General features: G+C 53.7%; 10 protein-coding genes and 1 non-coding gene across 11 annotated transcripts; 5 read left to right on the forward strand and 6 right to left on the reverse strand.

The window, feature by feature from the left end:
- Positions 1-1,370: 1,370 nt before the first annotated feature.
- On the reverse strand, positions 1,371-2,003 carry BDP55DRAFT_633396 (uncharacterized protein; the record flags this gene model as incomplete). The annotated part of the gene is made up of 3 exons (XM_060572546.1): positions 1,371-1,534; positions 1,645-1,825; positions 1,863-2,003. The coding sequence occupies 3 exons, from the start codon at positions 2,001-2,003 to the stop codon at positions 1,371-1,373; spliced, it is 486 nt and encodes a 161-aa protein (XP_060428200.1).
- A 444-nt stretch (positions 2,004-2,447) lies between these two features.
- Positions 2,448-3,334, reverse strand: BDP55DRAFT_189654 (uncharacterized protein). The gene has a single exon (XM_060565869.1). The coding sequence runs from the start codon at positions 3,171-3,173 to the stop codon at positions 2,652-2,654; it is 522 nt and encodes a 173-aa protein (XP_060428201.1). The 5' UTR covers positions 3,174-3,334; the 3' UTR covers positions 2,448-2,651.
- A 1,538-nt stretch (positions 3,335-4,872) lies between these two features.
- On the reverse strand, positions 4,873-5,208 carry BDP55DRAFT_668105 (uncharacterized protein). The gene has a single exon (XM_060575213.1). The coding sequence runs from the start codon at positions 5,124-5,126 to the stop codon at positions 4,899-4,901; it is 228 nt and encodes a 75-aa protein (XP_060428202.1). The 5' UTR covers positions 5,127-5,208; the 3' UTR covers positions 4,873-4,898.
- A 1,911-nt stretch (positions 5,209-7,119) lies between these two features.
- Positions 7,120-10,794, forward strand: BDP55DRAFT_555057 (folliculin-interacting protein N-terminus-domain-containing protein; the record flags this gene model as incomplete). The annotated part of the gene is made up of 1 exon (XM_060569449.1): positions 7,120-10,794. The coding sequence occupies one exon, from the start codon at positions 7,120-7,122 to the stop codon at positions 10,792-10,794; it is 3,675 nt and encodes a 1,224-aa protein (XP_060428203.1).
- Positions 10,795-12,058: 1,264 nt separating this feature from the next.
- BDP55DRAFT_555160 (AT hook domain-containing protein) lies at positions 12,059-17,796 on the reverse strand (the record flags this gene model as incomplete). The annotated part of the gene is made up of 3 exons (XM_060569461.1): positions 12,059-17,339; positions 17,397-17,586; positions 17,643-17,796. The coding sequence occupies 3 exons, from the start codon at positions 17,794-17,796 to the stop codon at positions 12,059-12,061; spliced, it is 5,625 nt and encodes a 1,874-aa protein (XP_060428204.1).
- A 523-nt stretch (positions 17,797-18,319) lies between these two features.
- BDP55DRAFT_189761 (transcription factor S-II) lies at positions 18,320-19,080 on the forward strand. Its single transcript, XM_060565870.1, has 3 exons — positions 18,320-18,602; positions 18,672-18,906; positions 18,980-19,080. Exons 1-3 carry the CDS (start codon positions 18,488-18,490, stop codon positions 18,996-18,998), a joined length of 369 nt encoding a protein of 122 aa, XP_060428205.1. The 5' UTR covers positions 18,320-18,487; the 3' UTR covers positions 18,999-19,080.
- A 20-nt stretch (positions 19,081-19,100) lies between these two features.
- Positions 19,101-20,235, reverse strand: BDP55DRAFT_729960 (deoxyhypusine hydroxylase; the record flags this gene model as incomplete). The annotated part of the gene is made up of 2 exons (XM_060579633.1): positions 19,101-19,611; positions 19,718-20,235. 2 exons carry the CDS (start codon positions 20,233-20,235, stop codon positions 19,101-19,103), a joined length of 1,029 nt encoding a protein of 342 aa, XP_060428206.1.
- A 490-nt stretch (positions 20,236-20,725) lies between these two features.
- BDP55DRAFT_t206 lies at positions 20,726-20,809 on the forward strand. The gene has a single exon. It is a non-coding gene; the product is annotated as a tRNA-Gln (tRNA).
- A 651-nt stretch (positions 20,810-21,460) lies between these two features.
- BDP55DRAFT_729961 (P-loop containing nucleoside triphosphate hydrolase protein) lies at positions 21,461-22,498 on the forward strand (the record flags this gene model as incomplete). The annotated part of the gene is made up of 1 exon (XM_060579634.1): positions 21,461-22,498. The coding sequence occupies one exon, from the start codon at positions 21,461-21,463 to the stop codon at positions 22,496-22,498; it is 1,038 nt and encodes a 345-aa protein (XP_060428207.1).
- Positions 22,499-22,616: 118 nt separating this feature from the next.
- BDP55DRAFT_189799 (GMF family protein) lies at positions 22,617-23,708 on the reverse strand. Its single transcript, XM_060565871.1, has 4 exons — positions 23,465-23,708; positions 23,300-23,402; positions 23,071-23,204; positions 22,617-22,981 (listed from the first exon to the last, which is right to left on the reverse strand). Exons 1-4 carry the CDS (start codon positions 23,465-23,467, stop codon positions 22,793-22,795), a joined length of 429 nt encoding a protein of 142 aa, XP_060428208.1. The 5' UTR covers positions 23,468-23,708; the 3' UTR covers positions 22,617-22,792.
- A 930-nt stretch (positions 23,709-24,638) lies between these two features.
- On the forward strand, positions 24,639-26,163 carry BDP55DRAFT_729963 (molybdenum cofactor synthesis domain-containing protein; the record flags this gene model as incomplete). The annotated part of the gene is made up of 8 exons (XM_060579635.1): positions 24,639-24,845; positions 24,931-24,939; positions 25,023-25,067; positions 25,128-25,222; positions 25,281-25,298; positions 25,360-25,652; positions 25,713-25,929; positions 26,046-26,163. The coding sequence occupies 8 exons, from the start codon at positions 24,639-24,641 to the stop codon at positions 26,161-26,163; spliced, it is 1,002 nt and encodes a 333-aa protein (XP_060428209.1).
- Between the last annotated feature and the right edge of the window lie 595 nt (positions 26,164-26,758).

Raw genomic sequence — 26,758 nt, forward strand, 5'->3', positions numbered from 1 at the left:
ATATCGACAAAAACCCGAACGGGGGAAGATCATTTCACGGCTGATGTCACTGGGATGGTGAATACGGGGAACCGTTCCGCCGGGCGTGCTCAGTCGCATGGCCATGTCTGAGAATTAGGATGGTGAATGGACCGACCGATAGGGGTTTCCCTTTACCCCGACATTGGCCACACCGCTGCCACTTTGCCGGGCTTGGGTGGCCAATAACTGATAGCTTATTCCCTAGGATGTTGGAAAATGAGATCATGCTGCGGCCTTATTGATCATGAAAGTTTGTGGTGTAGCTTCACGGCCTTGGTGTTGGATATCGGTGAGGCAGGTTGCAGCTAGACTTTGCGCGAGAACGCCCGCTTCGCCGCGTGGATGCTTCCGGATCCCGTTGACATTTGCGGCTTGTCCGGGAGATGAGAGGAAGCAACCAAGGCAGCGGGACCATAGCATGACCTAGTCGAGAATCCAAGGTGAGGCTTGCTCTGCTAATGAGCGTCTTGCAAGGACAAACCGGCCGGCGACGGAAGACCACATACGACCCCCGGTGTCCCGTGCGTTGGGACACTTTTTGCGACGGCACGTTTGCGACTTGCTGGGTAGCGAATGCCCCAGGACTCCAGGAGCCTGGGAATTGGGCTGAACTTTGAAGCGGCCCCTGGGATAGGCAGCCCTGAGAGGACTTGTCTGTCGAGAATATATAACTTGTGCCTCCTCAAAGGTGTTGATCAGGAGCATCGCGCGGGACCGCGCCGGGGTTCATGATCGAATGCCTATCGTGGAAGGTGTATCCAGCACCGTGACCTGATCGGCGGGCCCTTGATTGGCGCAGATAAACCGTTTCGCTTGGCTAAGAGCAACCAGTGAACCACAAGCAACGAACCTGTGGAAAGGGCCGATGTGTGTCAAGATGGATGGATTTAGCGAGGATGTCTGCTGCCCGGCGGGGCGGTGCGTTTGTCCATAATCAATTCCATAACTCCATATCAAGTCGCAGGGGAGAAGCTCGGTTCAATGTGCGCCTCGCGTCGCGGTTGCAGGTGTGGTTTGAGGCTAACAAGAATAGGTGTACGACGGTGCGACCTAGAGTGCGATCCGTGGTTATGACGCTGTTCAACAACAGACTGCTGGCAGTTAAATTTCAAGCGAACACATGGCGACTAGGACATCCACGCCAAGTTCCCGTGGGAGACGCAGCTGTTAGCTTGCAGTTGCCCTACGTGTATGTGTCTCATCTGCAGCTTGTGCTGCATTTCGACTTGGCACTGGCGCATGGGAGGCGGCGCCTCTATTCGTAGGGGTCCCGACACATCGCCGTGGCAGTGCTACTCGAGACCAATACGTGTACCGGGCGGGCTTTCTGGTGTCACCTGGTGTGTGACTCAAGACGTAGACAACGTTTTCCCGTGGTAGATGGTCTCTTTGAGAATATGATCGACAATGATCACATTGGCCACGGCACTGACCAAAAGAAGTTCCCGGGGATGGCCGTGAGTGGCAGGTATTCTAGGTTCCGGTTCCGGAAGCCGGACAGAAGGCATATACCCTGCTGAGTTTGGGCAACGTTGGGTCGGTGGTCTGTGAGTAGCAGTGAGGGAAGGTCGGTGAAGCGGTCGCGTGTCGGAAAGGGACGTGCAATTACGCTGCTGGACGCACCGAGGTCCTCAACCGTCGACAACAACGAGCATGGGAAAGCTTGATCGGAGCATGGTTGGGCGACCGAGGCAATATGGCAAACGGGGGCCGGGAAAAGACGTGGTAAGTTTGTCGGGATGACGGTGCAAGTGACAGCCCCTGTGTTGATGGCTTGTCGCAGTGATACGCCGGAAGATGATGCCTGTCGTAGAGAAGTACGTGCCCTTTGGAGACGATACCTTGGCATATCCTGGAGTCTTGTTGGAGAGTGTTGGACCGGTGATTCGAACTCCAAGGTGTCCGTCTCTCACCGAGGATTGTAATCTCGCCGAGTGACTGGAGTCTGGAGACTGGAGCTCCGCCGCGCAGTGCGCTGTCATTGTAACCTGGCGAGTGGTTCTTATCCGCCAGATGCTCGGCCGTCCGCTCCAGATCGAGCCACTCTCAACCAGCACGACGGGATTCCACCTCTATCTGGCACTTGCGGTGCTGCTCCACGCTGCAGTTATGTCGAACAGCAACATGGTCGGCGTTGACTTGCATCGCTGCCCCTCGTGCCCCTCCATTTCTGGGCTTGTTCGGACCCGTGAGCGTTGCTTTCGTGACCTTGGAGGGGCTGGCCACGGCGGGGTGAGAGATGACAAGTTGACAACTGTTGAGCTGGAGTAATAGCGAGTGATGAACGGGGCGGTGGCGGGCAGACAAGGACAAGACGAACAGTCATTAGTCGGTAACAGGACCCTTTGCCAGCGACTGATGTAATTTGGGGAATGTCTACCGACTCCGCAGGGGTATGCTAGGCCTCGTTGGCTGTTGACTACGTAGTATTCAAGGTGGGTGGGGAAGTGACAGGCAGGCAGAAGATTTACGCCTCGTTGCCAGGGAGGCGTGAGCGCAGAGATGGAGGATCAACGAGGTCCGTCGGGGTCGGCTCCGAGAACGAGATGCTGACGAGCGAGTGCTGCTATGGAACTGTAGAGTGGTCTGGGGTTGCAGGTAAGACTCTATGCCCTTGTTCCTATGAACTCTTACAGTCGTACGGAGTTTGTGAGACGAGCAATGGCAAAGTTTCCATTTCGTTGACTTGTCGGCGCCCGAGTGTAGCTGAACTTGGTTGCGTATGTTTGAGGTTGGACTGAGTACGGAGGAGTGGTAATAGATGATGAATCCTCCCTCGGTGGCCTCAAAAGACCAGGGGAAGAGGCACGGGCAAAACGACGGGCGCAAGAGAGTGACAAGCGAAAATAGCCCAACGTGATCCAACCTGATTGACACCATCGTCGAGGCCTTACCTGATTACCTTGAGCTAGGGACAGATGAAGGCCGATGCTGGTCCGGGGAGTTACGGTAAGCAGTCGTTGTTGTCGTCGTCGTCGTCGTCGTCTTGGGGAGCAGTGTCGCCAATGGTGCTCTTGTTGCAAGGTAATTGTTGGCGAGAGTGAAACCTCGAGGTGGGATTCATGCAAGGGGTAGTCGATGAAAACAGACAGGGCTGACGAGGCAGAGAGGAAAATACTGGTGCGCAAGAGAAGGAGAAAGTCGGGAGGCATTCAGTGATACGTATTCTTACATGAAGGACAAGAGAAGAAGTCACGGATAACAATGGAAACTCGGAGGAAGGAAGGAAGGAAGGAAGGAAGGAAGGAAGGGGTCGCCTAGGGACGGAATTAGAAGGCAGCGAATTGGATGACGGCAGGCACGGCTGAAGATGTTTGGGGCTTTTAGACCTCCCGTGACCCGGGATGCTCGATGCAATTTACCACCTGAGCGGGACAGCACATAACCTATCACCCGTGTCTTGAATCCATGGTAACTGACACGACAAATAGACATGGAGTAGCAGCATGGATAAGGCATATTGCCACTTGTGTGTTGTGATGGACACCGCCTGTTGTTGTTTTGGATACCTAGAATCGGTATGGCGAAAGTATTGTGGTATCCTAGGGATGAGTGTGATAAGAGAGGATATGGGTGAGAAGAGGAGGGAAGAGAGATCACGAGACACCAGTTCGCCCCAAATTCAGGGTCCTCGAGTCACAAAACATGGGAACATGGGGGTGCGAGTGTCAAAATGGAGGCTAATTACCCCGCTGTTGTCCAGAGTGGTCGAGCTAGCTTCTACCTTTGAGAAATTGAGTCTAGGGAATTAATTGCAGGAGACTGGAGATTCGCCGATTTGGATTGAGTTGATTAAGACATTACCTAAGGGAACCATTCCTCTGCCGGGTCTACCCCGGCTTGTTGCACGTTTTCCTTTTTCTATTTCCCTTCCTTTGTCTTTAATGTTTTTATTTTCAGTCTGAGCTCTGTATTCTCACACTACACTGATAGTTCATGATAACTGCCCGTTCCAATCTTGCCTTACTCTCAACAGCGGGCACCATGATCTTCTAATTCGCCTCCAAAGCCCACTGCCTTGCCCAGATACTACCCATTTTTAGAGGGGCAGAGAGATGTCAAGTAGACGCGGCGCTAGAGCAGAGATGCAGTAGCGGACGAGGCAGCAGGCGTAAGTGGCCTAGGTATATAAAAGATACGTACCTCAGATAGCACTGGATGCAGTGGACGCAGTGTGGGTGGGCAGGCGGGTTTAATGCAGTCGATGCACGGCAGAGCAAGGGCTGTTTTGTTCACCGCATTTTTGGAGATACATCGAGAGCCCAATTACACAGCATCGGCAGGCGGCAGGGCATCCTCTTTTTGCCCCCCTACCTCGATGTATCTTAGACTAGGCGACTGGGTAAGGTGGTAAAGTAGTTTCCCCCATGTTGTGTTGCTATGCCTTGCTGCCGCTGCCCGTATCAGCCCTCGGGAATAGACACTACGAGTCTGCGAGATGGAGGCGGAAAGAGACAGTGATCTTCAAGGCCTCCAACTACAGGCATGTATACTACCTAGGTAGTGCTGCAAGATGAGGTTGGTGGGAAGACATGAGATGATGTGGCTGCCGCCGCCGCTGCCGTTGCCGTTGCCGTTGCCGTTGCCGTTGCCATAGCCGCTGACCAAGCCTGACAGAGTCGGAAGTCAGACATGCCATCATCTCGCCGTTCGAAATGTGCCTCGAGCTAAGGTACACAAGAAGGGCAAGGTCAGGTACCTCCATTACCTAGGTACTATGGTAGGTATCTACCTACGTAGTAGTGTACTCCGCAAGGAAAGGTATTCTCGGGATGGGCAGGCTAGTACGTACCCGCCGTGCCACATTACTTACATGCCTCTTTCCAAGTTTCCCCAATTAGAACTGCGAGGGGAGGAAGGAAGTCAGACGTGTAGAGTCAATGTAAGGACGAAAAGAACGAGATACGCCTGGAGGGAAAGAATGTGAGGGAAAGGACGACGAGGCGGAAGGACGTATTCTTGGTCTGATAGATACTTGACCCAAGGTATCCTCCACTTACCTGACTTACATAAGGCACGGTTAGCCACTGCGTAGTAATCCAAAAGCTACCAGTTGCAGGGTTCCAGATGGGAAAAAAAGAGAAGAGCACGATCCAGTGCTCCATATCAGCTCCACCGACCAAGATAATCCACAATCCACAATCCACATCAAAAGGTCCCAGTCGTTGGGCCGTCGTTGTGGGCGTCGTGAGCGTGGCGTGGAGCGGGAGTCGGGGATGAACCGTGAAGAGTCAAGAAGACGAATGCCTTCCATAAGGTACCCTGCACTTTAGAGATACATACTCCAACGAGTACGTACCCCACAGCTGCCCGCTCCACCCACGATTGCGGCACTTCCGTCCCTTTCTGCCCAGTGCCATGTGCCCGCCTCTCCTCCTCCTCCTCCTCTCTCTCTTCAGGTTGTTGCTTAGGTGTGCTTGTGCTTCTGCATCCATCTTCTTCTTCCTTCCCGTCTGCCAAAACACCATCGACGACGCTCGAGTTCCTCCTCCGCGCAAACACCATGGACGTTGCACCATTTACCTGACCACACACCCCCAATTCCCGGACCATGTCCATGTCCATGTCAATCTCTCTGCCGTGAGGTACCGACGCTGAGATTCCGGAAACCTTACCACCCTCTCCCGCACCCTCATCCTCGCCGCCCTCACCACCACCACTGCCAGTCCACCACCACCATCCAAGTACCTACCAACAACCAATACCAACACCACCACCACAACGCACAACGGAGCAATTCGCACTTCACCCCTCGGCCTACCCCTTTCCACCCTGTTTCTCTCGAGTCTTTCGCGACATACCGCTTCCACTTGCGGCTTGCGGCCTGTCTTCGTTTCTTCTGCCTGTTGACCAGGTTTTCCCATCCTCGACACATCAACTAATCCCCGCCGAGCTAAACCCGCCCTCTCTCTTTACGACGTCGGACACCATACAACTGAAATCGACATTCCGCCCACCTCCGACACTGCCAATCCTCCAACGCTAATTACCACAAGTACACACACCTCAAGTACCTTACACAACCCTTCCTTCGCATTACTTCATACCGACCTCTTCCACTTTCCGACGTCCACGACATTCCCGACACTGTTCCGTCCAATCCAAATATCATCACCCTCCTCGCTCTCACGCTTCCACTAGTCCTGGACTCAACTGCATTGCACGTCCAAACTGTTGCCACAACACACTCTCACTGCCCCGCGTCCGACAAATACAAGGTCCATACAACCAGTATTACAGATACCTTCTGTCGCCTTCGTTGCTCTTCGCCAAAGTACGAGACCACCTGCAGTCGGCACTGCTCACCCCAGATACCAAACTCTCAAACCAACCCCCCCGGCCTATCTTGATCCGCCACTGCAATCGTCGCCGCCTTTGTCCCGACTATCTGGTTCTCTTTGACTGTGTCACATTCAACTGCCTCACACACTCCTCTCCTTCCGCCTTCGACACAACTTTTATCACATCCCGACTTTCTATCGCGTCTTTGCGCCGCCAACTACCCACCTTCGCGCCAGCATTCCTCGACAACCATCAACGCCCGCCCGAACGCGCTCGCTCCCCCACTCGCGACTTCGACGTAGGGTTCCTCTCGCGACCTTTTACAACCCTCATCCCCGCAATCCAAATCTGAGCGGAAGCCACCCAAACGGAAAAGAAAAAAAAGAGAGAGACTCCAATTCTGCTCCTGTGCGTGCGTCTCATAGACACAGAGAGCCTGCATCGTATCTCGCTACCGCAACACTTGAGCCACTTCCGATTTGTTCAACCTTGAACGAACGAAGTCGACTTATCGTCATTAAACTTCGGCCCCCGGCTAGGCCTCTCCAATTCTTGTGCACCCCTCAACTCTGTTGGTCTCAGCCCGCCTCTAACCACCATATGCCGACCTTCGATTGAGCCTCACCCTCCACCATCACGGTTCATCGCGTTGCTCACCCTCAATCACATGGAATTCCTGTCAGAAGCAATGCTTTTCCATCTGATCTATCAAAATCGTGTGCTCCGCTGAAAAAATGGCACACTCCCCCAATTTCTAATCGACAAGAGTCCATCAGTCTCTCGTCCTTAGACAGTTTCCCAGACATCTCACTCACGATGTTAGGGAAGCTCTTCAACTTGGGCACGCCGAGTGCTCCAGGTGCTTCTGCCTCAACACAATCAAATAACCAATACAACAACATCACCCACAATGAGGCTCCAATGTCTCTCGAATCTAGGCAAGAGGATATACATACTCGGAACCTCTTGTACCCCGACACGGAAGCCTTGTACCAGCATCCAAACGAGGCACTCTTTTCCATGGGCTCCGGCCTCCCTATGGCATCCCTCGCAGGCGCCTTTGACTATGACGGAGACGTCGATCTCGACGCCCGCCATGTTCGCATGCTCATCATGCAAGACGCTGTCGCCTCTTTCCCAGCACAGCTGCTTTTCGACAGCCATCCAGCTCCTCCAAACCCGCCTGCCGTGACCGCAGGAGATCGCCCGCCAACCGGTATGGGGACTGTGCAGGACTCATACAGAGGCCCGACTTCGCCGCGAAAGAGCAGTCTGAACCAGTCATCGCGGCCTCTGGTGATTCAGCCGGACAGCCCCCAACCCCGCCAAGGAGCGTTCGATCGCAGGGCCTCGATGCAAGGCCGAACTCAATCTCAAGCTGAGACGGACCTCCAGCGCGCACGAAGAGAGTACAACGATGAGATCCATGCCTTTGCAGGCTCTGTTTTTGGAAACTCGGAATTAATGGCCTACAAGGGTACCTCAACAAAGGTCCACATCGTTCCTACCGAAAACCGCCCTGAATATGGCGGCTCCTATCTTGGTGACGGCCGCGGCTCTATAGGTCGATCGAGCATGCGGTCTAGCAGGCTGGCACAGTCTTATACATCGGACAACGTTTCGCCTCTGCAACCGCAACAATCCTTCACGTCGTCTGCGCCGAACACACGGGGTCTTCCCGAGAGGAGGAAGATTCTCATTACGCGATTGTTCCCCGTATTGCTCCCTAGCGATGATGAGGCGCAAAGCGACACGCCTCTGAGTCGCTTCTCAGATCATAACACCGGCTTCCCCTTTCCGCAGTCTGCTGAAGACGCAGCCGCCCCCAAAAAGAAGAAGTTGCAACCCAAACAAAAGCGTACTCCAATGTACGCAGTTGTGCTGGTGGTTCAGCTTCCACCCAGTTCTGCGCAGATGGTACCTCCCTCCACCATCAGGTCAACTTATCGTGGCGCCAGCTCCTACACAGAGCAAGACTCTTTTCCATCTTCCATGAGCTCGGCCCGCCGTTCAGCCTGGACCATGTCTGGATCCAACTTCCCCATGGACTCTATGGATTCTAGTTGCTCAACCGATGTCGACGATAGGATGGACACTGTTACTCAACACTGGGATATCATCATGCGAACATTAACACACCTCCAGGGGGTAGTAGCCACCACGCTTGGTGTGCTGCTAAAACAGGCGGACATATCATCTCCAGACCCGTATCCTCCTTCGGTGTCTTCATATGCCAGCAGAGCTCCATCCATGGGCGGAAGAAGAAATGACGAGCCTCACTTTGTCAAGCCTCCCAAGACTAATGCGAAAGTCATAGCTCTACAGCCCCACTGCTTACAAAACGACAACACGATTATGCAGGAGGCTGATGCTGCCAGGATTCGAGTTGTGACCGGTTTGAGCGCTCAACGAGTTATCACAGCGCAGGGAAGATGGGGTATCTGGCGGGACGAAGCTAGGTGGATGGCCAGAAAGGCTGGCGAGAAAGAACATGGCTTCTTTTTCTTCAATCTTTTGACTGGCTTTCTTGCCACGCACACCGATTGGCTGAACGCAATGAGTCCGGCATGGTACCGTCGAAAGCACTATCAACAACAAAAGGCCAAAGGCGAGGATGATCTGTCACTCCCAGCGCGAACCATTATCATTTCGTCAGACAAGATGATGGCAAGACGTCTCATCTTCCTTCTGTCTGCCTTCTTGCCATCACACCAGCACCTGTCTTCAGCCAGAGCTCACCGACCGAGTACTTCGGCCTCTTTCGGAGCTTTCTCCCAATCGCCACCTTCGCTCATTATCCCAATTCTCCGTGAAGAATCATTGCGGCGCAAGATCAACCGACGAACAGGGCCAAGGAGAGTATCGCATTCCCGTACTGTTAGCCAAAGTACACGAGCCTCCGGTGTTCCACCTCAGCTTGCGCACTTGAGTATGGAGAGCCATCATGAGAGGCGCGTTTCGGACGCTACCTCGATCCGATCGAATTTGCCTATTCCTGGAAACGACCAGGTCAGTCGGAAAAGTAGTGCAGCCACGACGACCACTATCACCCCAGAGACCACTATTCCACACTTTGCAACCGCCCAAAGATTCGAGACCCGACGAAGCCTAAGACCCGGCAGCAGTGGCAGTGTTGCTGCGGACGACCTCAAAAGGACATTGAAGCGAGGTGAAAGCTCGGGACACGTCAGCTCGGCGAGTACTGACTCTCGCATGTCGGGCTCGCGTTGGGGTAGTGTCATTAGCACGCTGTGGAATGGGAAGAGGAGAGATTCGACAGGTTTGACCACTCCTAGCCAGCCCTACAGCAGCAACCCTACATCCCCCACCAAATCAGGACCGGGAGGACGTCGGGATAGGTTGGCAGAAATGGTTCGAGAAGTCGGCCCTGAAGGATACCGCCGAACAGACGATCGCTTTCACAGGACTGAGAGCAATGGCAACGGGCCCACAAAACCGCGTGGATTCGATGATCAGGCCGTCGAAGATGCTCCTGAGAGGGTTCCCTTTCCCGAGCGAGTCCCTGACCCCAGTGGTGACTTCCGTTCACCAGTTAAAACATCAATCAATGCGGAGGACGGGGTAATCGACGTTGACATTCCCTTCCCGGACTACATTACGTCTTTCGAGACCGCGGTCAGTTCACCGTCGAGTAGTGGCTATCTATCTACGCCGGGCATTGGCAATGGTTTGGAAGGCTTTGAGCAGTTTTCCCGCATTACCATTGACGGCGATTCGCCGATGAACGTCGCCGGCTTCCTCCAGCGGTATCATCAGGATTTCATCCTCCAGGCGGTCCCTCCCCAGGACACCCTTATGGAGGACATCAAGAAGTCTATGCGCGCCGAGCCGACTCCGTTCATCACGCAGCCCTTCTACTCTGCTGAGCAGCCTGCCGATCGATGGGTTGACGTCAGCAGCGCTCTCATTGCAAATACGACGACGCATACGATCAAGCGAATTCGATACCGCCGGCTCATTCGACCGAAGCCATTCACAGACAGGTCAGCACCTCTCGGATCTGCAGGTTCCAGCGCCTATGGCACTGCTCCCATGACGCCGTCAATTCTCCCCTACGAAACGCAGCTGGACGACGAGTTTATCGAAGAGCCGATTGCAAGCCTCGATGAGGTGCTCATTGACGCTGTCGAGAGAGTCATTGCGCAGAGTAACGAAGTGAGCAAACAGAGCTCATCAAACTCGTCTCGGTCAACGAGCAAGCGGCGAGATCGCAGCAATAGCGAAGCATCGGTCTCTGTGGATTCTCGTCACACCACCCGGATGCCAGTCCCTTCTCAAGAAGTGCCCCGAGACCAATGTAAGACGGTGGTTTTGTCCGCCCTCGACGAGATTATTCGCGATGTCATTGAGGAACGAGACCACGACACGCCTGATGCTACCGTCCACGCTGTGGACCGCGACCGCGAAAGCACTCTCAAAGAGGCTGTTCGGGTCTGGCTCGAGGCTGTTGACCCCAGCGAGCAAGAGTGAAGATTACCGAACCAACCAAGCAGAAATCCTGCAACTACAAACAATAACAAGCTGCTATCTGCAGCGTTCACGATGTAATGACAACTAGCAGACACGATGGATCTGCTAGTCCGTGTATCACCACCAACCACCACATTTTTCCTTGGTTCGCAGAAAGACGCATAAACTGAGTTGATACCCCAAGTGAGTAAGCCACGATTGCTTCTCGAGAAAGGCACCTGTACCGGCGTGGCAGGGTGCGACGATGTGCAGCTGGCATAAGCGGCATAGGAAGGAACGGACACATTCGGGTGTTCCGTTTGGCGTTTAACGAGGCATAGGTTTTAGACGGATTGGTCTTTTACCATTTTGTTTAGAGCGGGGGAACAGGTTTGATAATACCAGGGGAGTTTTCACTTTTGACCAAGGTCAAGGGACTTTCACCTAGCTAGGAACATACACGAATGAATAGGAGAATGGATCCCTTTCCTGCCAAGTCTTGGTACCCAATTGTGAACATGAAAGGCATTGTGAAATCGTCCAGTCGTTATGTGACGTAGCTAGGCAAGTATGGCTTCGAGCGACTGACTGTGCCAGAAGTCTGCCAGCTAGAAATCCCAATTGCAGACGAAATCCATTTTATTCACCATGACTATAGGCTTCAATCTTCACATAAAGGCCACGTTGTTTGTTGGTATTTATTGACTTTGTATCTCAAGGTAACTTGCAATCCCTCGCAAACTGACTAGGCGGGGGAAAGAAAGGTAGGTATCATCTTGTAAAAAAGGCAGCAGAAAAATCAAAATCGAGTAACAAAAATAACTTGGGCATCCCAGAGTCCCCCCGTTCATAGAGGATAGGACGCAGAGAGACATCTTTCCCCATAAGCCCCCCACGTTCTTTTTTCTCATTTCCCGCTCGTCGTCAAAGACAAGTAAACGCCCTGATTTTTGTTTGTAGTACCGGCCACTCCTCTCTCCATACCTCCTGAGGTGGTCCAAACACCTCTCGAATGTAGTGGAACGAACGGCAAGACCAAAAGAATTTGCAACATGCCTCGACCTGTAAATATCTTGCCGTTCTTCATGCAACCCCTCCTAAACCCGTTGATGCCGTTATTGCCGTTATATATGTGCGAATCGAAGATGATGTACATGTAAAGTGGGAGAGAAAGTCATGCTCGTTGCCACCCATGATCTTTAGCAGTGGTCGCATTCGCAGTGTTCGATGAAAAGCGTAGGTGTCTGCCTTCAGTGTCGTGGCAATACCGTGTATGGGCGCCCACTCAGGCAAAGTCCATGTCGTCAAAATCGCCATCTGCATCCTCTTCGACAACTTCCACCGGGTTTTTGCGAGGTCGTCCGCGAGGTCTCGGTCGAGAGGTGGAGCGGGCGCGTTTCTTGCGGCCACCAGGAAGTGCACCAGCCTTACGCTTCCGGCCTCTTCCGTCACCCGTAGGACCATCCTCTTCACCCTCACTAGGAGTTTCGGCATCCTCGCCGTCCATATCATCCTCGTCGACAACCTTGAACTCTTTGTCGACGTTCATGAGTTCCACGAAAGCCTTGCACTTCTGCAAAGTTGATTCCTGTGTTGCGAGGCCGTTCATGTGCGAGTTGACCTCCTCCCAGAACTTATCTCCAGTGACACCCTGCACCTTTGTAGGTGCTTTGCTGATGTCTTTTGCTGCCATCTTGGTCTTGGTCTCACGTTTGCTTCCCAAACCGTAGAGACGCCGAAGATAGGTTCTTGCCTCCCAGAGACAGAGAAGAATGATCGAACCGGAAGTGAGCTGGCGAAGCCTCTTGGGGGAAATATTCAGTTGGGATTGTAGCGGCTCGCCATTGGCCTGCGGGTCCTCCGGCTTGTCCAGGTCCATGCGCATATTAAAGATTTCAGATTCGATGATGTGCGCCATGCTAGATCCGGTTGACGAGAACATTTTTTCCATTGCATGTACCGTGACTAGCACTTCTCCCACGGTGACATAATCGAAGAATGCAAGATTCTCGATCATGAAGCGAGAGAATTCGACATGCGCAGGCAATTGCTTGGAGACATCGAGCTTCGAAGAGTCGAAATCAACTTGTCCAACGAGTTTCTCTAAAAACTTTTGTCGGTTCTTTGACTTGCTCACTTTCAGTACCTCCATCAGGAGATGAAGCTTGGACTGGAAAGGGTTCGTCGTTGCGCCACGAGTGTCCCCCACAATATCTCGCTGGTATTCGTAGGCAGCTTGGATAGCTCTGGCATACTCGCGTTCAATGACAGTCTCATGTTTCTCATGGAGCGCCCGGTGTTCCATGAATGCGACCTCGGATATCTTGGTCAGGGATGACGTTTCGAGGGTGATTAGAGTCACGCCCGTTTCTTTGGGATGCACAAGACCTTGTCGATTGATGCTACCGAGTACCTCTACTGCGAGGAATGCGTGCTCATCTTGCGACGATAGAGCTATACGAGTGACCTCCTTGAGGAAGCGCTGGGTAGTTGCACTTGCCACGTCGTCGAAGCTCGTTCCACCCATTACTGTCAACTCGCGCTTCTTGTCATTATCGGCGCCGGCAGCAGCGGCGGCCGTGGCAGCCTCGGATCGTTTCTCTTCGGTGAGGAGGAATTCCTTGAAAGACCGGAGAATAGTACTCTCGAGTGCCGGAACCTTGGCCTCGAAAACTTGTTGGAACTTGGTGTAAACGTTCGGTGAGACGTAGTTTCGGGGATGGGCCTGGCAGATGAGGCCAATGGCGTCGAGGGCGTGCTTCCGGGCCTCCATGGGCTGTGATGCATCTGCCCAGGGTGATAAGTTGTCGACCATAAGCTTTGCCACAGATTTGCCCGAGTACTTTGGGAAGATCTTGAGGAAGACAGCAAGCTCAGAGTCCAGATCGCAATGCTTGCCGACCATTCCAACAATGATCGAGTATCTGGCAAACTTCATGAGCTTGGTAGCGTCCATCTGTGTGTTGCGCATGCTGGCAACCCCTCGTAAACTAGAAGCACCCAGATGGGCTAGCTTGTCGCGGTTGTCCAGGAGAGTAGCAATAATCCACAGACATGCCACGACGTCATCCAGGAGGTTCTTGTTAAGTCTGCCAACGGAGTTTTGAAGCTGCTCTCTCACTTCTCGTAGGAAATCGGCATACTTGGCAGATAGCTGCGGCAAGATCTGGCGATAGATGATCGCCACGGCCTTGAAAACGGCCAGGTCATCAGCACCACTGATGCTAGCGAGATGGGGTTTAAGCAGCCTGATCTCTTCGAAAGTGAAAAGCTTAGGGTCTGCCTTGGCGAAGATTTGCAGTACCTGCAATGCATCTCTTCCGGAAGGGATATTAGGATCGTCGGAATCAAGACTATCGATAAGCTCGAACATCTTCTCAACCAACTTCATGCTGACACCGAAGGGGCCATTGTGGGATTTGTTCTGTCCACCTAAGATGGACTGAAGGACCTTGTCGAGAACTGCGCCAACATTGCCAGTCTTGACTGTCTGAATCATAAGAGCGACGTGGTCGGTGAGGGATGTTTTGAAAGCTGCTGTGTCGTCGACTTGGTAAAATGGGGCGAACCAGACCTCCTCAATCATCTGCCGAGCAAGTTCTCGAACGCCTTCGTCGGGGTCTTGCACGCGATGAAGCAAGCCATTGGCAATAGAGCTGCGAATCTCCCGGCTTTGGTTGCGAAGGTAAATATCTTTAGCCAGTTTCATTGCTCTCTTCCTCACACCGATGCCGGAGTCGATGAATCTCTCAATGATTCTTTCCGCCATCTTGTCTTCAAGTCTCGGACGTAGGCCAATGCACTTGCCCATCAAGCCAATCGCCGAGTCACGTACTTGAGGGGACGAATCACTTGAGCAGTTGATGATCAAATGGACCACCACGGAGTCTCCGTCCAGGATGGCTGGGTCCGTCTCCAAGAGCTGGTTGATACTCTTGAGACTCTTGCTGCGAACGGTGGCCTGGTCACTAGCCATTGCATTAAGCAGAACGTTGAGCATCGCTCTAAAGTGTTCGCAGAATGGTGACCGGAGGAGAATGATGGAGTATGCCAACTTTGCGTGGCTATTGTTGACATCCTTGAATGTGTATTCATTAGAAAGCCATCGACGATCCTCGATCATCATCCTGAGGCGGAAGGCAAGTCGTCCGAACTCGTGGTCTAGCAAGTCGTTGGTCTCTTGCAAGGCATCATAGCCGGAAAAGATCCTCTGGGCCCAGTCTGCAATCAGGAAGGAAATCGCGCCTTGCAAATGAGGGTCATCGCCACACCGTTGCTGGAGGTGTTCAAGAGTTGTTCGGAACGGTCCTGACCACGAGACATCGTGTTCGATTCGGCTTTTTTGCTCCAGTGCAGATGTAGCCAACTCAGACAAGTACCGTGACAACTCATTGGAGTCGCTTCCATCCATGGAATAAGTGACCTTACGAACATGTGAACGCAGTTTGGAGACCGCGGCGCTCATGACGCCGAGAAGTTCGAGAGCCATGTTTTTGGCAGGCGCGGCGGTCCTATCTCCCTCCCAGAGCTTCATCATGTAAAAGGTCATTTGGCGAAGAATGAGCTCAGCGGAGGGCCAGTCAGGAGAGTCGAGACACTCCGTAAAGTCTTCGACGAAAAGGTCGAGAAGATTGCGGTATGGAGTATCGCCAGACTTTGTGGACTTGAGGGCGCGATTGACCATGAAGTTGACAACATAGTTTGCATTATGCGTCGAGCCTTCGGTCAAAGGCAAGGCCACAACCTTGAGCTCCTCCAAGGCGAGCACATGTTGTGAGGCACCGGCATCTTCTGACTTGATAGTGGCAGCCACCGTCTGTTTGCCGGGCTGGGCCATCAGCTCATCCTCATCCGGATCTTCCTCTTGCATCATGGCGAGGCGACTACGTGTGCCCTTCTCGTCAACCTTGCCAGAGCTAGCCTGGACAAGACGCATGATCAGCGCCGATACGGGCTGGATGCTTCCGCCATTGGATAGGCGGAATTGGCGAGCACTTTGCTTTCCAACCGGAAGCTTTTCTAACGATGTGAGGATATCGTCAAAGATGCCACGGCGCTGGTCGGGCTTGGCGAGGAAAATCTGGCAAAGCATCTCCATTGCTACCAGACGAATGCCATCAAATCTCTGTACACCAACAACAGAGTCCTTCTCTAAGTAGGCGTTGTCGACGAAAAGCAAGCTTGATGCGGCGAATTCTAGCATGCCAAGAGCAGTGTCCGAAAGTTCTATGCTTGTGACGAGTTTGGCGAGCAGCGCAAACAGCTTCTGGCAGTTCGTGAGAATCGGGCCAATCGCCTTTTTGTGAGGTTGTAGCAGCTTGAAGAGAGCAGATGTTGGGCCACTGCCCCTCATCTCGACCACAGGGATGACGATACCCTCAACAACCCCCTTGAAGACATCTGTCGACTTTTGAATAATCTCCTCAGAATAGATCTGCTTCTCTTCTCTGCCACCGCACATGATGCGTAGGCAAGTGCGCGCAGTCTTCAGCCCCATCTCAATCTCTGGAAGCTGATTCAGCCAGCCGGAGACTTCGGACTCGCCCCAAGTCTCCTCAATTCGATAATCGAGATTGAGGGTATGTGCCAGGCCCGGTTCACTCAGCTTCTGAACGTACTGAAGTTCCTCGATGGGCGCATCGCCGTAACTGCCCAACTCGATGGACTTCTGGATGGCAGTCTGCAGCTTCTGCTGCGTGGCCCCCGTCAAGACAGCTTCGTTGTCGGGGTTCAGCGTAGCGACCTGTTCGTAACCGGGTTCGTTCCCGAGCACATTTCTAGTGGCATCGAGTACGCTCTTGATTAGTCGCTCAAGGTCCTGCAGTGCTGCTTCCGCCCGTTGCTTCTGGTTGAGGTTGGTGCTGATATCATCCTGTCGGCTTTGATAAGCACCATCTTGCCTTCGCATGGACAAACCCGTTGGCTCATCAGGAGAGTCTGGGGCCGCCATCTCAAGATATTCATCCTTGTTGAATCCAGGAGCGCGAGGCAATTCTATTGCAAACTTCGTCTTCTCAGCTTCAACCGCAGCCGCTGGTCCTAGTGCATTGGAGGGCGTCAAAGGCTGCGTGGGAGTCGGTTGGATGGGAATAGGCTGTGCGGGGGACGGTATCGCCGAGAGCTGAGGTTGAGTAGGCGTCTCCTGCTTCAGAGCAATCTGCGTCGGTGTAACAACTCTCGTGACGTCGGATGGATTGACGGTAGCTGGCTGTGGAGCGGCGTGATCGGAGACCTCTACGTATGCGCTAGGATCGAATTTCTTGGACGGAATCGCGACTTCGAAGCGAAAGTTGTTTCCGTGATGGGTTTCTGCATTTGCCGATGGACGCTTCGGCGGGGGCGGGGCAGATTTGGGTGTCGATGGAGGTTGTGGCTGTGGCGGTTGAGCAAGCTGACCGTTGGCGGAGGTTGAGGCAGTACTCGATGCTCCCGGAGGCTTGACGAATGTGGGAGCCCTATCGAACACCATCTTCGCCACCGGAGAGAGACCAGCACTCAGACTCTGGAAAGATCCTGCTGGACTATTCGCCATATTCGGGTTCGCTTTGGGGACAGTCTTGAACTTGCTGCAAAACACAGGTGTTAGACAGTAGTGGACCCAGGTAGGGCAGTACTCAACTCACAAGTAGGTCCGTTGATTGGGCTTCAGATCGTGAAGTACGTGATCAACCGCATATTTTAGGTGCTTCATCCCATGGTTGTGATTTTGTCCCGTTGCTTCCTTGTTTAGGCTGTCGAATTCCTGACTGCTGAACATTTGGGAGATGCTCGAAGCAAGAGAGCCAGAGCCAAGTGTCGGATCGGGAATGAGATCTGAACCATGTCAATTAGCCGGGCGACCTCAGATACAGACAAAGATAGCCACCAACCTGAGGTAAAGGGAATGACAGAGGTTTGAGGAGAGTAAGGCAGGGCCTCAGACAGCGTAAACGGTCTGGCCATCGGACGTTGTTCTGCAGCTTGCGGCTGCATATAGCCACCATTGGGCGGGCCGTTCTGGACGGTCCCCTGGCTGTTGACCATTTTTTCTGTCTCCTCGGACCTGTTCCGGGCCTCAAGACATGTTATTTCGTGAGGAGGACGGAGATTCGAAGCCACTGGCGAAGCTGATCGGCAAGGGTGTTCGGACGTGGGAACGCGCAGCGGAGGAAGAATCGCTTGTCGGGTCGAGGAGTTTGCAAACGAATGAGACAAAAAGGTCAGGCAGAAGAGAAAGGCGCCTGTCGCATAGTCCCTGGCTGAAATGTCGCACTTGGGAAAGGACGATCTCTTGCGATCGGGCGTCGTCGTTGTCGTCGTGGATGTGATGAGAAGGTCGGAAGGTTGCGACAGCCTCGCGTGGAAGGACCCTTGTCCAGTCGCGTGGTCCGTGCAGAAGCTTTAGGCGGCAGGAGCGGCCAACCAGTGGCCAGTTGTTCCGTTCTTTCCTGTTTCCCCTGGCACTTCCAAGGTTCTTTGTCTCGCGCATCTGGGAGTGTGCAGTAGCCGCCTATAGATGGATTACATAATACCTTTCTGTACGGTGGAGACGACGGACAACAGAAGACAATCGATAAGATCAAAGATAACGATAAGGAGGTAGGTAGCGATTGTCCGAAATTCTTCGCAGAAATATTTTGTCGGCCTCTGTCTGCCGCGATACTCCGTCGATCACCACACCCACCGAACCCCCGTAGACCCTCGATACAAAACACATACCGATCCCACCGCAGCCATGTCCGCCATTGGAACCCTCGTCTTCTGCACCGATTGCGGTAACCTTCTGCCCGCGTCTATGGGCACGGAGAAGAACACCCTCACCTGCGACTGTTGCGGTGCCGATAACAAGGGTAGGCCGACCACCGTTGGCGTACACTCAGTACGCTGCGCAAGACTGTAAACTGACAAAATCGATTCAGACACTGGCGCCAAGACGATTAAGACTCAGACCAAGCCTTCCGATTTCCCTTCTCACCTCAGACAGAAACTCCAGTCCAACGTCCAGGCCGTCGACAGGGCCAACGTCAACACCGAGGCCACGATCAGGGAGACATGCCCCAAGTGCGGCGCGGAGGAGGTCCGCTTCACTGCCGTGCAGCTTCGCAGTGCCGACGAAGGCAGCACCGTTTTCTTCACCTGTCAATGCGGTTTCAAGTACGCCAATGCCTCTTTTTTCATTCCGACCGAGCTAGCTTTTCCCTCTTTATACTAACCGACTTATTTCCAGGTGGTCTCATAACAACTGAAATGCACTAAACTTTTTGCCCGTCGCTTTTAAGTACCTAATACCACCCGATATTTACCTGCCCGACCCAACGTTTCCAAACCCAAAAAAGACCTCTACATGTTCAAGCAGCCGCCTTGGCCGCCTCAGGAATCAACGCATACTCCGTCTGGCCGCTTGACTCGAACTCGGCCATGTCCAGCGCCACGATGACGCTCTCGCGCACAACCTTCTCCTTGTCGTGCAGGAACTTGAGGAGCGTCGCCTCGACGCCCTCCTCGTCCCCCAGGCTGCCCAGCGCCTCAGCGGCCTCATGCCGCACCATACTCGCCTCCTCAGTGTTGCTGAGCGCTTCAGTCAGCGCGGGAATAGAGGCCGGGTGCGACAGTTGGCCAAAGACGAAGGCGATCTCGTGGCGGAAGAGGGCGGAGGAGTCGGCGAGGCCTTTGGCTAGGGCCAGCACCGCGGGGACGGCGGTCGGCAGGTCGGGCGGCGACGCGAGGTCGCGCAGAGCGAACATGGCGCGGTAGCGCACGAAAAGGGGCAGCTTCGAGTCCATGAGGGACTTTTCGAGCTCTGGTACGGTACGCTGCGACTCTTCCATGGGAGGTGCGGGGTCTACGGACGTGAAGTCGCTGTAGAGCACGAGGGCATAGGCGTTAGCATAGTGAATTACGATACCCCCCTTCTTTTCCCCATGAAAATGCACCGGGTTCCAGAGCCAAGTGAGAAATTTCTTACCTCTTGCGCAACTTCTCGAGCTTTCTCTGCTCCGAGTTCTCCCACTCGAGACGGTCGATGGCAATCTCGCACGTCTCAACGATGCAAATATCCTCGCCCTCGCGGTCCCTGTACTCTCTCAGGATGTCCAACTGGCCGGCGTCGCCCAGTGCACCCAGGGCCTCGGCGGCCTCGTGGCGGCACATGGGGTCCTCCTGGAGATCAGTGAGGACATTGCGCAGGTAGGGAACGGCGACGAGGTTGGCCGTCTGGCCGAGGCAGTAGGCGAGCTCGTGCTTAAGCAGGGCCGAGGGGGAGGCGAAGCCGGCGGCGATGGCCTCGATGGCGGCCTCGCTGTCGGCGCCCTTGCTGTTGCAGGCGACGTGCTTGAGGGAGAAGAGGGCGCGGAAGCGGATGGGAAGGGGGGTCGTCTCGGAGGTGAGCGTCTTGCGCAGCTCGGCGATGGTCTGGGACTGGTCGGCGGCGGCGATGGCCTCGAGCGTCTCGCGCGTCTCGGGGAGGTCGGCGGAGGGGGACATTGTCGTGTTTCTTTGGGGGTGCGAAAAATGAAGAGGGGGTTATCTTTTGTTCTATGGACTGAAAGAAAGTAACAACAATGCCGTCAATGAAAGTGTGTGGTGACTCAAAATGAGGCTTGAACGGGAGAAAAAAGAAGAGGGCGTGGGCCGATTGTATTCTAGGAGAGCGGAATGGACTAAGACTTACCTCCGAGGGGTGGTCTCTTGCCGTCAAATCTGATAAAGTCGGGCTGGCTGTAGAAATTTTGCGAGGGGCATAGCGGGGTGATTGGGACCCGATAAGATCTGCCCCTCACTGAAAAGAGAACCCTGCAGCCCCGTCCCGGCGTCCACAGCTGCATTTCCTGCAGAAAACGAGCCAAACTGAGAGAGAACCTGAGAGTGCTTTTCAAGTATGCCGTACGTAATGCTACGGGTCTCTCAACCCACTGCAGTTTCAATCATATTGCGTCAAGTTGGGCGTTTCCCTCAACGGTCAACAGATGTCATTGGTCTATTAGTCTAGTTGGTTAGGACGTCGGATTCTGATTCTCAGAACCTTCCGTAGGCCCAGGTTCGAATCCTGGATGGACCTCATCTTTTGTCCCGGCACGCAGTACATTAGGATGTTATTATATCGTTGATTGCGAGCAGCTTATAATGGTTACTGTGCTTTTTTTTTTTTTTTTTTTGCTTCCTTCCGGTGCATCTGTCAGTCTTGCAAAGTGTAGCTTCTGGTTCGTTACATCAGCAAACTTTCAGTGCTGGAGAGTGACTCTATTAAGTGGGGTTACAACCGGCGAACTTGGAGGCGGCATTGCCACCACTCACAGCAACTCATTTTGTCAACCGCTCTCCTTCATCTAAGATACAAATCAGCCTGTTAACCAGCAATAAGCTCCGGCTTCTTCAAGAATAAACCTTCCAAGCCCCGACAAACTCACCTGTCAGTATCCATCATGTTCCCTAAATCTTGCGGCCAGTATCGATCCTAACCGTCGCCACAGGACCGTTCTTTGAGCACCGGCTTATCAATCAACTTCACCTCACTTGGCCTCACCTCATCGCCGGTCCCGGACCAAGACTCCAACCTCAAGACATCTTCGTCCATCTCATCCACACATCTCTTCCATTCTCACAATAACGGATAGTCTCTGAGGGCTTATCCCTGACAATTCCCTCCGCCTCTCAAACTCAGCAAATTCCCGCCTCACATCTCACAAAAACCGGCGCGTAACTCCAAAAGATGGCCCCCTCCCTGGAGGCGGACCCCGACTCAGCGGTCCAAGACGTCCTCGCCAACCCCCTCAAACAAAAACCCTCCCTCGTCGCCCCAGAACCAGAACACTGCCCCGGCCCAGAATCCGCCGCCGCCGGCACAGCAGACTCCTGCGCAGGCTGCCCCAACAAGGAAATCTGCGCCGCCACCGCCGTCAAAGGCCCGGACCCAGACATACCCATCATCGCCTCCCGCCTCTCCGGCATCGCCCACAAGATCCTCGTCCTCTCAGGCAAAGGCGGCGTCGGCAAATCCACCTTTACCACCCTCCTCGCTCACGCCTTCGCTACGAACCCGGACAGCGCCGTTGGCGTCATGGACACGGACATCTGCGGGCCCTCGATCCCGAAAATGCTCGGCGTCGAGGCCGAGACGATCCACGTCTCCGGCGCGGGCTGGTCCCCTGTTTGGGTCCTCGATAACCTGGGCGTCATGTCCATCCAGTTCATGCTCCCCGACCGCGACGCGGCCATCATCTGGCGCGGCGCCAAGAAGAACGGCCTCATCAAGCAGTTCCTCAAGGACGTGGAGTGGGGACCCCTCGATTTCCTCCTCGTCGACACACCGCCCGGAACCTCGGACGAGCACCTCAGCGTAAACACGTTCCTTCGCGACAGCGGCATCGACGGCGCCGTTGTCGTCACCACGCCGCAGGAGGTCTCACTCCTTGACGTCCGCAAGGAGATTGACTTTTGCCGCAAGGCGGGTATCCGCGTCCTCGGTCTCGCGGAGAACATGGCGGGCTTCGTGTGTCCCAAGTGTACGAATCAGAGCGAGATCTTCCGCGCCACGACGGGCGGCGGGCGGGCGCTGGCCGAGGAGATGGGGGTGCCGTTCTTGGGAAGCGTGCCGCTGGATCCGCGGATCGGGATGGCGTGCGACTATGGCGAGAGCTTCTTTGATAGTTTCCCTGATAGCCCTGCGTGTTTGGCGTTCAAGGAGGTGGTGAGGAATGTGAGCAAGGAGATGGGGTTGAATGAGAAGGACGTGTTGCCGGAGGACTGAGTGGGAGATGAGGGCGAGGTACTGACTGCCTGGTCATGATTTAAACGCATATTCAACGACGGAAATAAAACAAGAAAGATATCCATCAACATTTCACGAATAAGCTGTATTGGCAAAGCACTTGTATTATGTACGCGAAATGCTGCATACTACCGTCCTGTTCTTCATCATGAACGGGGCCAAGCCTGTGGTCCCCCCTTCAACTGTCTTCATAGAAGTGTACTCCTCGCCTCGCAAATGTTCATGCTTCATGCCATCTCCTGTTTTTTTTTTTTTCAAGGGCATGCCTCCCCTTTACTCAGCGCCCAACTTCTGCGGTATCTCCTCCAGGTCCTCGGCCTCCTGGATATCAATCACGCGACCGACCTCGCTCGTATTCCGCATCAGCTCCTTGGCGCCGGCGTAGAGCATCTTTATCTCGTTGTTGCAGGTGATGGGGAGGTAGTAGATCAGGACGTACGGGACCGACAGTCGGCCGGAGGGCTGCGGGAGGTCGATTCGTTAGCCATGAGGGTCTCTCTTCTCCCTGTCATATATATCGCAAAAAAGCTTTGAGTGGATAGAGAACATACCAGTGTAAGCGGGTAGCTCAGGAGAATGAAGCGCGGGCTGTGGTCCGGGAGTTCGTCGCTGATTTCCTCGAGAGACTTGTACACGGTCTTGTCCTCGTCTTGCTTGATCTCGTGCGTGTTCTTATCGATGTAGTCTATGTGGTAGAACAAAGTTAGAATCTAGAATACACTTGGTTCAGCGCGCACATATCCGCCGGGCATGTGTCAAACCCAAAGGAGACATACATACATATGACAGCTTGAGCATCGTTGGACCGCGATGTTCCGAGACGGAACTTGCGCAGGTGGTCCTTTGTCTCCTGAGAGAAGGTATAAAGCCGCGATTCGGAGGCCTGGGGGTAGATCAGAGTCAGTCTAAACGCCGTGAATGCGACATGAAAGTCTGACCACGTACCATGGCTTTGGGAGCTTCGAGGAGAGACTGGCCAGGGAGGGGCACTATGTAGTCCTGTTCGAGATAATGCAATGGGAGAGGCAAGAACGTAACGAAACCAGAAAAGCTCAGAGAAACCAAGCTATCGTCTACAGAAATGAAGCAATCTTTCCAGGGGTCCTTGGGGTTCTTGGTAAGGCGAGGTAGCTAAGCTCGTCGCAAACACTTTACTGCGTAGAAACGTCAGGCCGAAAGTCAAGCCACCCCTCCCCCGCCTCCGACGGAGTTGAGACCAGCGCAACAAAAGCCCCGCGCCATTTGGGCGGGGCCCCACCCAGTGACCTCACCCACCCTTCCGCCGGACGGGAGGGGAGCTTTCAAATCGCCCTCCGATTATCTGCCGGTGTAAGCCATACCTACAGTTCTAATAACCTGGGCTTGGCCAGATCCAATCTGTCTGAACTTTGCCTGTATCAATCCCTACCTAGTCTTCACTCTTTCTTTGCCTGGAATGCCGTTATTATTGTTCTCTGGAAGTAAGCAAGTTTTCAGCTTCTCATATCCTTCCTAATTCAGGTGGACAGTATATCAAGAAATGGTACATCCAAAAGTATGAGGACTACGCAGACGCTATCTTCTAAATAGTTCCTATAAACTAACAACATCAAATCAACAAGAGCTGATGATTAACAACAGACGCATCAGCAGCGTTATGGAACTTCTGGATTTATGAGAGCAGACAGTCACGTGATCATACCCACCGTAGCACCGTCCGCCCTGTCGCAAGCCAACACCTCAGCTCGCCCCGAACCGGAGCTCGGAGCCTCCAAAGAGCTCCCGCATCTCATGATTTGATTCGTGCCTTCTGACGCCTTTCATTCCCTCTACTCCCTTCCCCGGCCCGTACCCAAAGGAGAGACCCTGCCATCTCTCTTTTCCGAACCAGAAATTCCCACTCTAATCACCCCATTGCCCCCATTGCCCCAAACCTTACCGTCTGTCGTGACCTCTCCTCACCCTTTCGCCAAAAACCTTCGTTTTCCTTTCAACATATGACATCATCGACTTTTGTGAGACGAAAACCCATCGGTTCGAAATAAGCTGCGTAAGGAAGAATTGAGGTACACACACACACCTGCACCTCTCTATATCCAAACGCATATACCAACCAAGTCGGGGGGTATATTGTCTTCTCATGTTTGCGCGACTCACTCAGCTATCTCGGCATCTCCCCTCGGCCCAATCGATAACACAAGCCGTCAAGCCCGCGGCCTTCCCAATCTCCTCCTCCGGCTTCGCCCGCAACAGCAGCAGAATCATGGTTTCGGCCGACGAACGCAACACCCGCACGATTCACACAGCGGCGTGTCTCATTATCGGAGATGAAGTCCTCGGCGGAAAGGTGAGAACAAGTCCTTTAACGACGGGACCCGGCCAGCTGCCATGTAGACCGAATGAAAAGCTAACAGGTTCATCGTATTTCGTAGACGGTTGATGTGAGTAAATGCCATCCAGAAATGGCCAACTAGACTGGTAAGCAGTCTTGCGGTTTTCTAACCGTGTTAACCGATCGTCCTAGACCAACTCGGCTTACATGGCCAAGTGGTGCTTCTCTTTGGGTATTGTGAGTCTCAAAAGCCTGTAATGAGTGCAGCTTGGGGGGTATGGCTGACCCTAAAGGTAGAACTTGAAGAGAGTCGAAGTCATCGAAGACGATGAGAGCGAAATCGTCGAAGCCGTCCGGCGCATGAGCGATCGGTACGACTTCGTGGTAACCAGGTACATGCCCTCAAACCTCAATTGCAACCAGGGCCCCTAGCTAACAAACTATTTCCAGCGGCGGAATCGGCCCAACGTAAGAAAAACGTGGAATCCAAACCATGCCTTGAGACTTGATGGTTGACTGGGTTTGACAGACACGACGACATCACCTACCAGTCAATAGCAAAGGCCTTTGACCTCCCCCTCGTCCTGAACCAGGAAGCCTTTGAAAAGATGAAGAAGCTGTCCAAGCCGCACCCGGGCCAGCCAAACTTTGACTGGGACGTCGACTCGCCCGCCCTGCAGGCGAAGCTGCGCATGGTCATCCTCCCAACCGACGAGAAGCGTGATCCCAAAAAGCAATTTGTTTTCCCCCACGAGGACCTCTGGGTGCCAGTCAACGTCGTCAACGGCAACATTCACATCTTACCGGGCGTCCCGCGACTGTGTAAGTTCTCATTAAATCGTTTCTCGACATGGTTCTGATCTAACGTGTGTGGGGTCATAGTCGAGAAGCTCCTTGACGGACTGAAGCCGGGCATCGTGCCCCGACTCACCGATCCGGAGGGCAAGGGTCTCTGCCGCGTGCTCATCTCTACTCCGCTCCCGGAGAGCGCCGTTGCCGGGTTCTTGACGCAATTCGCGGCCAAGGTCGAACCCAAGGGCGTCAAGGTCGGCAGCTACCCTCGGTGGGGACAGAACGGCACAGTGACGCTGGTTGGAAGGTAAGTGATCAGCCGGGAATCGCGCAACAGTAAACGTGTCCGCCGTGCATAGCTGTGGAATGTTTCCATCTTCAAGGTTTTGAGCCCGGATGGCTGACTTTCTTCTTTTGCTACAGGGACCAGGCTTATATCGAGAGCATCGTTGCCGAGGTTGTTCAAGGCGTCGAAGGTAAGCGTGTAAACGCGGAGGGTGAGGATGATACCCAGGGCGAAGCAGGAAAAGATCTCGAATAGTGTCAGCAAAACCTCAAACTCAAATCAGATAGATCATAGCAACCCCCGCGATCCCGAAAGAAGTGGCCCTGTTGCGGCAATAACAATTTTCCTCGGGATATCCGGTTGCAACTCTGTCATCTGAAATATAAAGTGTTTGCGGATCAATTCCAGGATGATGCGCTTTCCGATACTGGAGCAGCCAACAGTAACTTGACCAACGTGAGATCATCTTCCTGTGGAAAACACCAAGCACTCCAAGTTTCGCCGAATTTGGATGAGTTGTCAATCTGTGTACACACCACATCATCGATAAACTATCAAAGATGTGTTCGCTGTCAAACTCTTCAAGAGACTTCACGATCTGACCTATGGAGGCGCGGAGACCGCACCCGGGCACGTGGTGGGGCCCTCCCAATGGGCCCAATTTGAGACGATGACAGAGCTCTGAGAAGAGATATTGTCCATGGCCATGATCGCAAACAGATATGGCGTTGCATGGTATGAATCCCATCATTCCATTCACGGCCAACAGCCAAACCGCGATGCAAGGCGGATGCACCTAGAGACTCGATAGCGTTCACACGTCGTACCTATGCGAATTCTAGTCCAAAAG

Source organism: Colletotrichum godetiae, assembly GCF_030913485.1.
Source record: "Colletotrichum godetiae strain CBS 193.32 chromosome Unknown BDP55scaffold_27, whole genome shotgun sequence".
NCBI lineage: Eukaryota > Fungi > Ascomycota > Sordariomycetes > Glomerellales > Glomerellaceae > Colletotrichum > Colletotrichum godetiae.

Bases quoted from the DNA above. Each gene is read 5' to 3' on its own strand.
- BDP55DRAFT_189654 (XM_060565869.1), bottom strand. From the start codon at position 3,173: ATGCCTCCCGACTTTCTCCTTCTCTTGCGCACCAGTATTTTCCTCTCT.
- BDP55DRAFT_668105 (XM_060575213.1), bottom strand. From the start codon at position 5,126: ATGGAGCACTGGATCGTGCTCTTCTCTTTTTTTCCCATCTGGAACCCT.
- BDP55DRAFT_189761 (XM_060565870.1), top strand. From the start codon at position 18,488: ATGTCCGCCATTGGAACCCTCGTCTTCTGCACCGATTGCGGTAACCTT. The intron at 18,603-18,671 runs GTAGGCCGACCA...AAATCGATTCAG, and splicing joins TTGCGGTGCCGATAACAAGG to ACACTGGCGCCAAGACGATT.
- BDP55DRAFT_189799 (XM_060565871.1), bottom strand. The intron at 23,205-23,299 runs GTATGTATGTCT...TCTACCACATAG, and splicing joins CGATGCTCAAGCTGTCATAT to ACTACATCGATAAGAACACG. The intron at 22,982-23,070 runs GTATGTTCTCTA...GACCTCCCGCAG, and splicing joins TGAGCTACCCGCTTACACTG to CCCTCCGGCCGACTGTCGGT.